General features: G+C 35.9%; 1 protein-coding gene and 1 long non-coding RNA gene across 3 annotated transcripts; one reads left to right on the plus strand and one right to left on the minus strand.

Moving 5' to 3' along the window:
• Positions 1-592: 592 nt before the first annotated feature.
• On the minus strand, positions 593-1922 carry LOC113293581. Its single transcript, XR_003332375.1, has 3 exons — positions 1899-1922; positions 827-901; positions 593-671 (listed from the first exon to the last, which is right to left on the minus strand). It is a non-coding gene; the product is annotated as an uncharacterized LOC113293581 (long non-coding RNA).
• A 3444-nt stretch (positions 1923-5366) lies between these two features.
• LOC113300014 (thioredoxin-like protein YLS8) lies at positions 5367-9506 on the plus strand. 2 transcript variants are annotated; one of them, XM_026549146.1, is made up of 4 exons: positions 5367-5592; positions 6579-6638; positions 8289-8440; positions 8968-9506. In XM_026549146.1, the coding sequence occupies exons 3-4, from the start codon at positions 8321-8323 to the stop codon at positions 9274-9276; spliced, it is 429 nt and encodes a 142-aa protein (XP_026404931.1). In that variant the 5' UTR covers positions 5367-5592; positions 6579-6638; positions 8289-8320; the 3' UTR covers positions 9277-9506. The 2 variants fall into 2 exon arrangements, with proteins under 2 accessions (XP_026404931.1, XP_026404932.1); XM_026549147.1 differs by having other exon boundaries at positions 6579-6633.
• Positions 9507-12964: the final 3458 nt, after the last annotated feature.

Consider the following 12964-nt stretch of genomic DNA (forward strand, 5'->3'; position numbering starts at 1 on the left):
AAAAAATGGTTCATCTAAAGTTTATATTCTATTACATTAGGGGATATTTTGGAGATATCAAAAAAAGTACATGACTTTTTCACACGTATATGGACCTGGAGTTAAACTTTTTGTTCCAATTTCTTTTTTTATTTAAATTGGAAAATTTCTTGTTTGGTCCTAGGCCCATATAGTTATTTATAGTAGGGTCCAATCGGATTTTTTTTTATCCGGAGGTCCAAAATTAATTAAAACATGGAAATGTCCATAATGCCCATTACTACCAAACGTGTGTGTCTACACTGCTTACAAATTTGAGTACATATCTGGTACACTGCTTAAAAATTCGAGTACATATTTGCTGCACTGCTTACAAATTTGAGTACATATCTGTCGCACTGCTTAGAAATCTGAGTATATATCTGTCGTACTGCTTACAAATCCGATTATATATCTGAATGCTTACAAATTCGAGTACATATTTGCTTCACTGCTTCCAGGTAGAGTACAAATCTGTAAGAATCAATGATAAATAAATTAGAAAACGTGTTACATCACATACATTGTGATGATTATAATTTTTCTTCGACTGTATTGCCATGCTTCTGGGAGCAAAGCAAGGATCTTCTATTATCGTTTTCTTCTTAACTGCATATAGATTGACTCGCTTTACGTACTGCTAGTGTCAATGCCTGCAGACACACAAAAATTAAAATGTTCATCATAGGGGCCATAACTTATGCCCAAACATACAGAGTCTAATTTGAGGAACCATACAAACCAATGCAAATAAAACTCATAATGCACGACAAATGGTCTCCACCAATAAATCCAGAATTTAATGAACCTGAAAAACTGTGGGCTGCACGGTGATATTACTGACTGAGCCATCCTGCTCTGTCGCGGTCTCCACCAATAAATCCTGCAGAAATACATCGAAGTCTGGTCAACAAAAGCAGCAATCTCATAGAAATCCAGTCATAATATAACTGAAAAACTATATTACTTCTGCTGAAATAAGTCGTGCAACTATGTTTTTTGTTTTTGCTAGTTTCTTACAGTTAATCGACAACCAAAAAACTAAACTGGAAGCACTTAATTGGCATTCTTGATGCCCCTGCCATTAATCCAAAGCATCTAATACACAAACAGTTAATACATTAAGAAAAAAAAACATTAGTATCAACAATGAGAAGACATTTACAGCATAAGTTGCGCTTTACCCCGAAGCTAACATTAGTAGTTTTCCTCAATCATAGCCATAAAGAATTTAAAAGGGGTGTAATTAAATTCAAATTACCATGGGAGGTTATCAATGATTTTACCTGTCGATTGTTACCACATAATGAGAAATTTTTTATCAGCAGTAGCTTAATCAAATCTAAGAAGAGCCGAATCTGAAACGCAGGAGACATTAATTTAACATCTAAAATAAAAATGGTTCTAAGCAAGCACAAGGATTGCAATTCGGTGGATCAATGAAGGAACCCCAACCTTGAGTGTTACTGAGAAAAGTACACATCTGTTCCAACAACAAAGTTCTCTATGTCACATTTGTTATGCAACTCAGATATGCGCACATATTAATAAATTTAATCTGCTTGCAAGGCTCTATTATTGTCATGGAAATATATACTCGATAGGATAATAAAATAGCAAAACCCAAACTCCTGAATCAGCTAATATCAATATAGAAGACAATGGTCATGGAAAAAATCAATTAATGTTCCACTGAAGAAGAATTATTTTCAAAGACATCTAAATCAATTCCTGAGTTCTACGCCATGTCTCCAATTTATGCTCATTTCCTAAGCTTTATCAAAACTATTGTTTCATCTGATGTGTTCAACTTAGTCAGCATTAACAACTGTCCAGATGATAAATAAGAAAGTTAAGTTAACATATTAACTGAACCAAACCTGTGAGAGCAATCATTCTACACCAGAAAATCCCTATTATTGTGGCGATTTTTCAATAGCATTTTTCTCATCTTTGGTCGACTCTTCCTGCAAAGGAAAAATAAAGAAATGGTTAACCATTTAGTTGTATATAGAGTTGATAAAAAAAAGATCAACATTCGTGTCAGGGAGAACAGACTGGAGCTAAAATGCATTCTTAAAAACGACAATCGTTGCAAGATAGGAATATTCTTTGATAGTAATTAACTTAAGGTTAGTTATTTGTATACACGACTCATGGAGACTGTATTGGGTAATGCAACTCCATAGCAGTTGGGGCTTTAGTTCAATATTAACAGATCAACACCATAGTACCAACTCCATATGCTCATCATCAACGGCCGGTTGTCTCCCAGCCAACTTTGATGTCGTTTGATACATATGGTTGAGAAGCAATACCAAAAGGCAGTACCAATGGAGTAACGGTGGTTTTGAGCAGCAAAAACAACACACGACAAAAGGAAACACCAATGAAAGCCTATTCTACACAGTAATCTACTTTTCATGGATTTCATAGGTACATCAGCGGGAGAAAAAGAAGCAATACCAAAAGGAGGGAAATTAAACCATGGTTGTACCTGCAAAATGGCGAGTACAAACCTGTATATGAATACGTACCGCGTAAAACACATCAACAAAACTAGAATCTATTTCATTATTTCACACACGTACTGAATCAAATACAACAAAAAGCACTTACTATCACTATGTGACATATGTACTAAAGATTCTTGAATTACAAATCAATTGCATGACAAGAATAGGTGACAGATCTATGAAAAATAAGAGAATCGAAAGACATATTACCGTATTTAACATACTTACTGAAGGATAAGACTAAAAAGGTGACAAAACTATGAATCAAACACAACAAAGAGCACTTCATATCAGTATCTGACATATGTACTTGTGGATAATAACATCTGAATCTACAAACAAGCGTGGTTTTGAAGCGAAACACAAAAAGATAATCAAATTAAGGAAGTTCTTTTCGGTATTCCATATATGTACTATGATTCATAAGTAAAAATCAACTGCATGTCAAAAAAAACTTATAAATCTACAAATACAACAAAATCAAAACAGTTATATCTCAGTATTGCATATATGTACTTCTAGATCAAGCAAAAAAAAATTAAAAAACTACAAATACAACAAAATTAAAGCAATTTTTATCAGTATTCCATATATGTACTGCTGATCCAAACAATTTGTAACAACAAACAAGCATGATCTGAACTATTTTCATCAAAAACTACCAGTACATCATATATGTATTGATGGTTCATAAAGAAAAACAAAGTGAAAAAAAATCTAAAACTAACAAAAAGAAACTAGTATAGGCAAATCTCATAACGAAATAAACAAAAAATGTGAGGATCCATCTAGATCTGACCTATTTTCACGAGAATAAACTAATCAAGCATGGAGATCGAAAAATCAAACATCAAAAAGGACCATATATATGTACAGATCGAAAAAATCACCAAACAATGCAAGATCAAGAAAAAGAAAAAGAAAATAGGTTCCCATTCATATCATCACCATCATCATTCCCAATATTTCCAATCATTCAGATTGTGTCCAGCACACAATACAACAATAATTTGATTGATGATGATAATTTCTTCCTAAATCTCATCAAATATAAAAATCTTTTTTGCTGAATACCTGGGGCTTAACTTGATTCATGTCTATGAACGCGAATTGAAACAGAAATGAGTTAAAGAGTGTGAGAGAACTTACATCAGAGTGAATCCCAGGGCGATTGGTAGTACTCTTGAAAGTAGTGAAAAGAGAGATACAACAAATCAAAAGAACAATGAGTGCAACAAATAATCGTTCTAATAATCCACGAAGTCTCCAGAGTTGTTTAAGCTGTCGATTTCCTCTCCTTCCAAACACATCTCCTGCCCTGAAAAACAAGCAAATACTCAGATGAGATGAGATCAGATCTAATGAGCACTAGAATTATCCTAATACAAAAAAGTAGAAATTAAAGAATGAAGAGAATGAATGAAGAAAAAACAAGATTTCCCGCATCAGTAGAGAAGAGGAGAGGGAGAGAGAGAGAGAGAAACTGAATCTGAGAAGAAAAAGAATGTGGAGAGAAATTGGCTTATGTTTCTATTATATATAGTAAAGGCTATTTTGGGAATTCTAAAAATGCACGTAATATTCACACACGTGTGCAGGACCTGGGCTTAAAAAATTAGGTCCATTTTTTTCTTTTCTTTTAATTATGGACCTACCGTTACTGGGCTTTAGTGGGTGGACCTGCCACTAACTAAGAACACTCGAATAGTACCTATTGATAATTCCTAGATTTAAATTTTTGGACCTCCGATTATTGGGACTTTAATGGGTGGACCTGCCACTAAATAATACTGCTATAAGAGCAACCACAGTCATGAGACGGACCAAATATCAAAAGCCAGACTAAAAGCCAAAAAAATTTGGTATTCTGGGTGTTCAAGCGCAATGGGGGACGACCAAAATTTGGTGAAGCGTAACTTATACGAACGCTTGGTGCGAGACGGAACTTATACTCACGTTTCTTGACCGAGCGTCTTTATAATATGCGTCTGAACGAAACGGAGGTATTACGTGCGCCTGATTGAGGCGCAAGTATAGTTCACGCCTAACATGGGACGGCGATGGAAAGTGCGTCTACTGGGACGGAGATGTTATGTGCGTCTGATACATACGGAGATAGAAAGTGCGTATGACTCAGGCGGACATAGAAGGTGCGTCTGGGTAGCCAAAGAAAAAAATCAAAAATGTCCGTGAGAAGTAAATGATTTGAGCACTGCACATTCGTTTCTTGCTTCCTCCTCAAAGCGGGTAGTTTATGATGTTGATATGGATGGGGGGCATAACTGCTTAGAGCAACCACAGCCATGGTGAAAGAGGAAGTTAACTGGGTGCATATAATCAACGAAAATTAAAACTGGTATCAGGCGCACACTATTCTTCTACCCATCTCATACGTAACTTAAAGTTGCGTTTCATCCAGACGCACGTATAATCAACGCCCATCTCATACGTAACTTAAAGTTACGTTTCATCCAGACGCACAATAAAACTACGCCTGATATTGGGCGGATGTATTAGATGCGTTTGAAGGGGCGGAGTTTATACATGCGCCTGACTCATACGGTGTTTATATGCTCGCCTGATTGCATACGGTGATTAAACTTACGCCTGGTTTCATACGCTCCTAATACTTCCGTCCCACTATATCTTCTTTAGTCTGGACAGACGACCATATTTGGTCTCAAACCCTAAATTTGGCGACCAAATTTGGGTTTACTCCTCACCACTGCGGCACTCTTTAAGACCACATTTGGGTTTAGTACCCAAATTTGATCGTGACTGTGGTTGCTCTAACACTACCTACATGTAATTCCTACATGTAGAGATTATTGCTCCGGACACCAGACGATGCCCTGTCGGGATATTTTCTCCGTTGTTTTCTCGGTGTCTCTAGCATCACCGTTTTTCAAATATCTCGTTTTCTCTTCTTCTGTTCCTGCTGAACTAACCCAAAACCGTGAGCAGTTTTTGAAGATGATCAACACAGTGACGATGCACGAAACAAAAGCTTGAAAAATCCATAGATCCGAAGATCGAAGGAAGGTCGTTTGTGCTTAAGGTATTCTTCTCTTTCTCTCTTTGTAATTTTCTGTTTTCATCTATTGGTGTGGAATTATTTTCTAAGGTTTTTGCAGATTATAATTTTATCCTGCTCAATGTGCATTTAACGTTTGATAATGAAATTACTATACATGATAAAAATGTTTAGGTTTTTTTTCTTTGTTGTGCAATGTGGGCAGTTGTTAGGGTTTAGTTACATTTTAGGGGTTTTTGTATAGGTTAAATAGATGGTAACTAAAGTTACTAAACACAAAAACCCTCTCTCCGAATCTTATTTCTTATCATGTTTTAGGAGGTTCTAGGGTTTGATTTGATGTTTTGGTTATGTGGGGTGTTTTCAATCAGGTTTAGCTCTTATCCTTTTATGGTTGATGGTTTGTTTGTTGATGTTGAGTATCCATGACACGGGTTCTGGTTTGCAAGTATTTCAGTGTTGCTGTTTAACTTTTGATGTTGGTCCTGTTAACTTTTGAAATTGTGATAGATAATGTTATAAATCTGTAGGTTCTTGTACGTTGAATAGTTTGTTGAATTTGCTCATTTCTATGCTTCAGAGTGGGACATGCTTAATCCATTCCTCCTCATTTCCCTAATGCAATTTGTTATCGTCCTTCTGGTTTATCATTGCACCTATGTGGAAATTTGGATCATTCTCAAAGTAGGGGACAATGTTTGGAAGATTGATTTTGGAGATGTTTCATTATGTTTGAAATTGTTCTCTCGTCCAGTGCTTTTTTCATCTGTAGGATTAACTATACTGCACTGTCATGAATTATCTTAGGGTTATTCCACTTTCAAAGCTATTGACGTAATTTTTTTTTTGTTGTACTATCTAGTGCTTAACTAGTTCGGATATCATGATCTAGGGAACTGAATGCCACAAAAGGGGTCAACATTCTGATATTGACTGTACTCATCATCTGCCTCAGTATGAGCTGATTTTATTGTTCTGTGACTGAGACAATCTTTTTTTTTATATCCCAGTATTGGTGCTTTTTATTGGGCAGATCGAGCCTCCACTTGGACCAGGTGATAACAGGTAAAGTAAGTATTCTATGTATTTCTTTCCTTTTCTTTCCGGAACGCCATTCTGAAAGTTATCTCACTGTTAATAGGACAAGGTTTCCTGCTTAGGTAGACAGCTCATTAGCGTATTGCTGTGATCCAATTCAACATTCTGAGTCCATCCAAGTTCTCTGCAATCTGCTTTTCATGTGAGGCTTGAGTCCCTTGGCTATGCTCTGGCATTTATCATCTGACCTTCATACTGTTGGCCCATACTGATGTCTAGATCAGAGTGTTTACACGCACGTTATTATTCATGATGATTGTTTGTTTGTTGATGACTTGATGCTCAGCTCCGTACTGATTTTGACCCCTAGGATTTATTAGTATAGTTAGTTTCTGGATTATTACTAGCAGAGTCTGTAGCATTACTATATTTTTGCTTTTGTTTTTGGTAACTTCGACATGGGTTTCATTTCTAGCCTGCCCCAACTTGTTTGGGACTAAAGGCTTGGTTGTTCTTGTTGTTGTTGTTAGTTTAACTAGTACCTGGTGATAAATATACAATTTGGGTTTAGATGGATTTGTGACTTCTCTCTATTATGCCAAATTTACTTATTAGTTATTAGTTGAATATACTATTTTGCTTAAACTGTATATCCTGTCTTAAAATTTTTCATGTCCTCGCAGGAAAAATTGTCAATTTGACAATTTCATACTAGGTAAACTGCAGTTACTATGCATCTGACTTAATGGGATTGATGTAATGTTTCCTCTTCTGATCAGTCACTGATCAAGAATCAGGCCAAGTCACAATTTTAGTGATAAACTACCGGTTACCTCATTTCCCTGTCGTTTGCCATGTCCTCCTCATACTGATTTGTGTGTTCTGACTGACATTTCTCCTTTTCAATATCATTTCTATACCATTTAAGATGATTACATTGCATCCATCAATCATCGCATAATTATCTGCAAACATATACAACTCTCTCAAGTTTTACCCATTAGTTTATATTCTCCACACCCATTCTATAATAGCTGACTGCGGTCATCTTCAAATATTGATGGTCCCATTTGGACAGGATCTGGCTAATGGAGTAACTAAGAATTGTTACATTATAGCAGACAACCACATATTCTACAGTGCATTAAAGATTGTTACTATAGTTTTACTAAGGAATATTAAAACCCCAAACAGGAAAACTTCATCTTAATCAAACCTAGAGAATATTAATCCACCTATTAGGAACCATTGGAATCAAACAAGTGAATAACCGTAGGAATTTCTTAGGATAACCAAATTCTCTAGGTTTGATTCCAATCGCAGTTAATATTTATTTATGTACCATGTATGTGAAGTAAAGGTAGTTCTAGGTTAAGAAATCAACTTAACATTTGATTACAGGTATCTTATTTCTTTTTGGGCTTCTTGTGATTTTCAAGTATTTTATTCGTTGCATTTCATTATTCTAGTAGAGTCATTTCATCCCGGATTTTGATCAATAAATCCAGATGCGAGTGAACTAACCGGTCGAACAAAGGCCACTAGACTCGATTAGGAAAGGGATTGGCTTCTAAACTTCTAGTTAACATATAGAGATGAAGCGATTTTAGCTGTAGGTATATATTCAAATGTACCCATTTTGAAGCTTACTGATATTTTAAACTGCTTTGTAATTTTTCTAGCATTTCTCTTAGGAAGGAAAAAGAAAGAAAGGATGTCTTACCTTCTTCCTCATTTGCACTCTGGTTGGGCTGTCGACCAAGCCATCCTCGCTGAGGAGGAACGTCTCGTTGTCATTAGATTCGGTCACGACTGGGATGAAACTTGCATGCAGGTATTCTTTCCAAGTTCCAACCCTGATTAAGTAAATATTATTTTCCTTTCTACAAAATTTCTTGCACTTGTGGTTGCTTACTCCCGTGGCCCATGTGTTATTTTCTGTCAGTTGTGGGCTTATTATGCACTTAAGATCAAATTTCATATTGGTTTGGTGACCTAAAATTTACTTGGTCTAATAACTGGTTGAACCATCAGCTGTTAACAATTTGAAATGAGTCGAATGTTGATTTTGAGAAGCTGAGTAGTAAGATTGGATACTATCTCAGAAATGGGCATTTTGCTTTCCTTAAAATGTAAGGTGGGAGTGATATTTAACTTTCCTTTAATGGACATTAATCTTCTTTAGAGATTAAATTCGGGTGAACAGAATGATTATAAGTTTACCACCGTTGGTACTGTCGCATATTAGCATGTTTGATACACGCTGCTCAACTGTACCGAGTGGAAATTATAGTTATGATAGTCCTTTGCCAATCTGTTTTCCTCAAATGCTTGTAAGCTTATGATTGGATTTTTTCGCAGATGGATGAGGTATTATCTTCAGTTGCTGAGACGATTAAGAACTTTGCAGTGATCTATCTGGTTGACATCACTGAGGTACCTGACTTTAACACCATGTACGAACTGTACGACCCTTCAACAGTCATGTTTTTTTTCCGCAACAAACACATAATGATTGATTTGGGGACCGGAAACAACAATAAGATAAATTGGGCGCTTAAGGACAAGCAGGAGTTCATCGACATCATTGAGACTGTCTATCGCGGGGCCAGGAAAGGTCGAGGTCTTGTGATAGCACCCAAAGATTACTCTACCAAGTACCGTTACTAGATGCGGTTGCTTGAGCTTGTTATAACAAACTCTTTATCTGCATAAAATCAACAGCATGTTTGTTTTTAGAAGTATTTGGGTAGTGAGTATATATACACCACTTGCAGCATATAAATGCCACTACCTAAAACCTCTAATTGTTATGTTTGTTTTATGACTACTTTCAAAACCAGCAGAAAATGATACAAGATAAACCAGTGTGCACAAGGGTATTTTATGTCCAAAAAAAAGATCAGTCAGTTGAGTCAGTTCTGACTAAAAATATGAACATATTTTTTGAGTCAGACCTTTGCGAGTCAGATCCAGATGAGTCAGGTGATCTGAGTCAGTTCTAGCCGAGTCGAATCCGGAAAAAAGACGAACATCCTGTATAACCTACCCTGGAAAACTTCGTCAGCTGATTATGATCCTCGGATCCATATTAAGTTTTTTATGTTCACAGCAACTAAGGCCTATACTGTTGTAATTGGTGTTTGATTACTTACTACTATGATTATTTACTACTAGCTGGAAACAGTTATACCTCAGGAGTCGGGATTGAAACTTACTATAGGAGAATGGATATTTGGGCCAGGACAACAACACTCAAAAACATAATTTCATATTGGTAAGGTATGTAGACTGTTTGCTGTTGTCATCTCCATCTTTAGAGTATATGTGCTGTCATTTCCATAATGGAGTGCACAAACAAGCACCCTAGCTTTTCAACTGTCCAAATATTTTTTAACAATTTTGATGGTTCTAAATAGGAGCCGACCCGACATTCACTGACACACTCGAATAACAAAAGGTGGCATGGTATATTCGTTTGACACACACTCATGCTTATTGTGTCCAACTAATCTGATTAGAATCGATGCTAATGCGATATTAACATCACATGTCAATTACTCAGTTATCAAATTTCTGAGTTCCAATTGGATAACTGGGAGTGGACTTGAATCCCTTTCTTTCTTGGCAGAAACAAAAAACCCTGACACTGGTGTGTTTTGCATGTTTAACCACCAATTGGTTAGTGTCATTGTTCATAGTCAACAATTGTCTGATTTATCATTGGCTATTCAATGTTCAATGTTTCCATGGGTAAAAGTTTGTGTAAAGAAATAAACCAATAGTATGACTTCCTGTGGTGTGGATAAAGATTTTTCTTCCTGCACATTATGTGTTGCAAGGACCATCACAGAATGATCAATGACTAACTAGCTTTGTTAAGGTTTCTTAAAACATTTCTAGTGCTACCAAAAGAAGATCTCTTTTTATTGGAAGGATTGGAAGGCTTAGCACTCGCAGATATAAAGAAATTAACACATGTCAGGTTCAGAGCATTCCCTCTACCTGGTCCTGGCTTTTGTGGGATGTCTTTTCTTTCCATTTTGAGTAAAAGTAAGGTAATGGTCATCACGTAGTATATTTTGATTAGTTAAATAATTCTAAAGAGTGATTTATCTTGATTTTACAAAATCTTATGTGATTTTTAATGTCTGCTAAACTTGCTTTTTTAGTTGGCATATAGTAGCACAGAACTCCTCATTCGTTTGGTCTTTGATTGCTAGTGTACTGCATTCATATCCTTCATCATTTTTGAGTTTGCAATGACTTATGGTCTGCTTAGTTTTACTTAAATTTAGCTGATTTAGAATGTCTTATGCGTGAATAACTGCAGAAATCTGTGCTTCAGTTCATTTTCTTTTTAAGTTCCTGATTTTTTTAACATGCTTTCCTCCCAACTGATTTGACCTACATTATCTGCCTGATAACATGATTTGCAACTTAGATTATAGTAAATGGTCCAATAACTAGCATTACTTTGTTGCTTTTGATAGTTTATGAAGGCAGGTGGCAGGTCTATTTGAAGGTGAGGAGGGGTTTTTCATTTTTGATAGGCGCTATCTATATGGTTTGTTGTTATTATTATGTTGTCTATAGTGTTATTATTATGTTGTCTATAGTAAATTATTCTAGAATTGTACCCGATGGGGATTAGAGAGGGGTTAGCTATACCTATACCATCGAGTAGTAGCTTTCCCTAAGTGGTAAATACTGTAGTAAAGTGTCAGATTTATGCGAGACAGCTTGCCAATGCAGGAAAGAAATCTTACCGAACCAAACCAAACACACAGATTTGTATAAACAATGTTATGCATGGAAACAAAGGAATGGTGTAGGAGAAGTTGTGTCGATATTAGTATCAAAGTGTTTTTGGTTTTAGATTATAGATAATGTAAAGTTAGATATATAGTAATCATGCAGGTTAACACATCATTGCCCACTTGGATAACACATTCTGTTGCGTGATCTTTGTTTTTATGCTTATAAATTATAATGTTAGAAAACTCTGTTTGGAGTGAGACTGACTGCAGAGGGAGTTTGTTATTGTGGAAAGATGATCCACTTTTGAGTAATTCCTCTTTAACAAAGAAAAATCTTCTTTTTAATTCATTGGGTTAGTTAGCCTTCACTGATTGATTGGTTCTATTTTATGAGGTTCTTTCCAGAAACAATAGCTATAGGATGTCGATACCCTTAAAGAAATACTATAGGGGAGGAAGTGGAGATCTTCTTTTTTTATGCAAAATTTCTTATAGGCATGCTTTACGTGAAAGTAGAGTCCTTAATTCTTAGCATTATTATTGATGGAAAACAAAGAGATCTGTTGCATATTAGAGGATTTAGGGAGGGATAAAAAGGCGATCGCACGTCAGCCCTGACAGTCTCATGGAATTCTTAGCGTATTTTATTGCTTTCTCTTTTTGGATTAATTGGTCCCCATGTATCTGTAAGGAAAGTTACTGGCATGGCTCCTCCAATTGTATATCTTCGATTCTCTCAACTAGGCTGATCAGATTGGTGATCATGAGTGGATGTCACTATAGTACAATGGTAGAGTCGCTGGATACGTAATTAATAACTGTTTGTGAAGTTGAGCTGGCTGTACTAGTTAAGGACGTCATTTTGCGGATGCCTTCCTGACTTTCCCATCTTGAATTCAAGTCGCTGTGGTTTTAGGCTTGGCCAGGTTCTGTTAACCTGATTGAATATAGCCAGTCTTGATCTGATATTGGTGAACACTTAATATGCTTGGTATATAGTTGGTGGATGACTCGTCAGTATTTCAGTGGGTTATGCTTATTATTGATCAATAAACATTATTTTACTTGGCTATTCCTATTTTTTCGGAGGATCTTTGATCATTATAATGTGAGATGTAACTAATGAAGTGGTTTATAGTGAAACTCCACAAAGGAAATCCAAACTTTTGTTGATGAGAAATATTATAGGTTTTGATGGTACGTTTAACCCTTAATTTATATGGTTTGTACCTGGATAGGATTAAAATCTTGTGCACTATGAATGGCAGCCATAGCTGCAGCTCATTAGAAAACTTCAAACATTTTTTTCAGATTTGTTTTGGTTCTACGCACTAATTTTTTTTTTTAATCTATTATGCAATGACTGAGCACTGACTAGAGAAACCAAGAACATCACAATTATTATTACGAACCATCGTAATCTGTCTGTACGGTCATTGGTGAAATTTTCTTTGTTGGATGTATGGATAACTATGGTGTCATTGTTTTAGCTTTAGAAGTTGTGTACAGCTACAGCATACAAGGTATATGCATAGATTGGTCGCGAAGGTATATGAGTATAAAGAAAATAGAAGTAGGGTTAAAATGACGAACATGGA

Source organism: Papaver somniferum, chromosome 7, assembly GCF_003573695.1.
Source record: "Papaver somniferum cultivar HN1 chromosome 7, ASM357369v1, whole genome shotgun sequence".
NCBI lineage: Eukaryota > Viridiplantae > Streptophyta > Magnoliopsida > Ranunculales > Papaveraceae > Papaver > Papaver somniferum.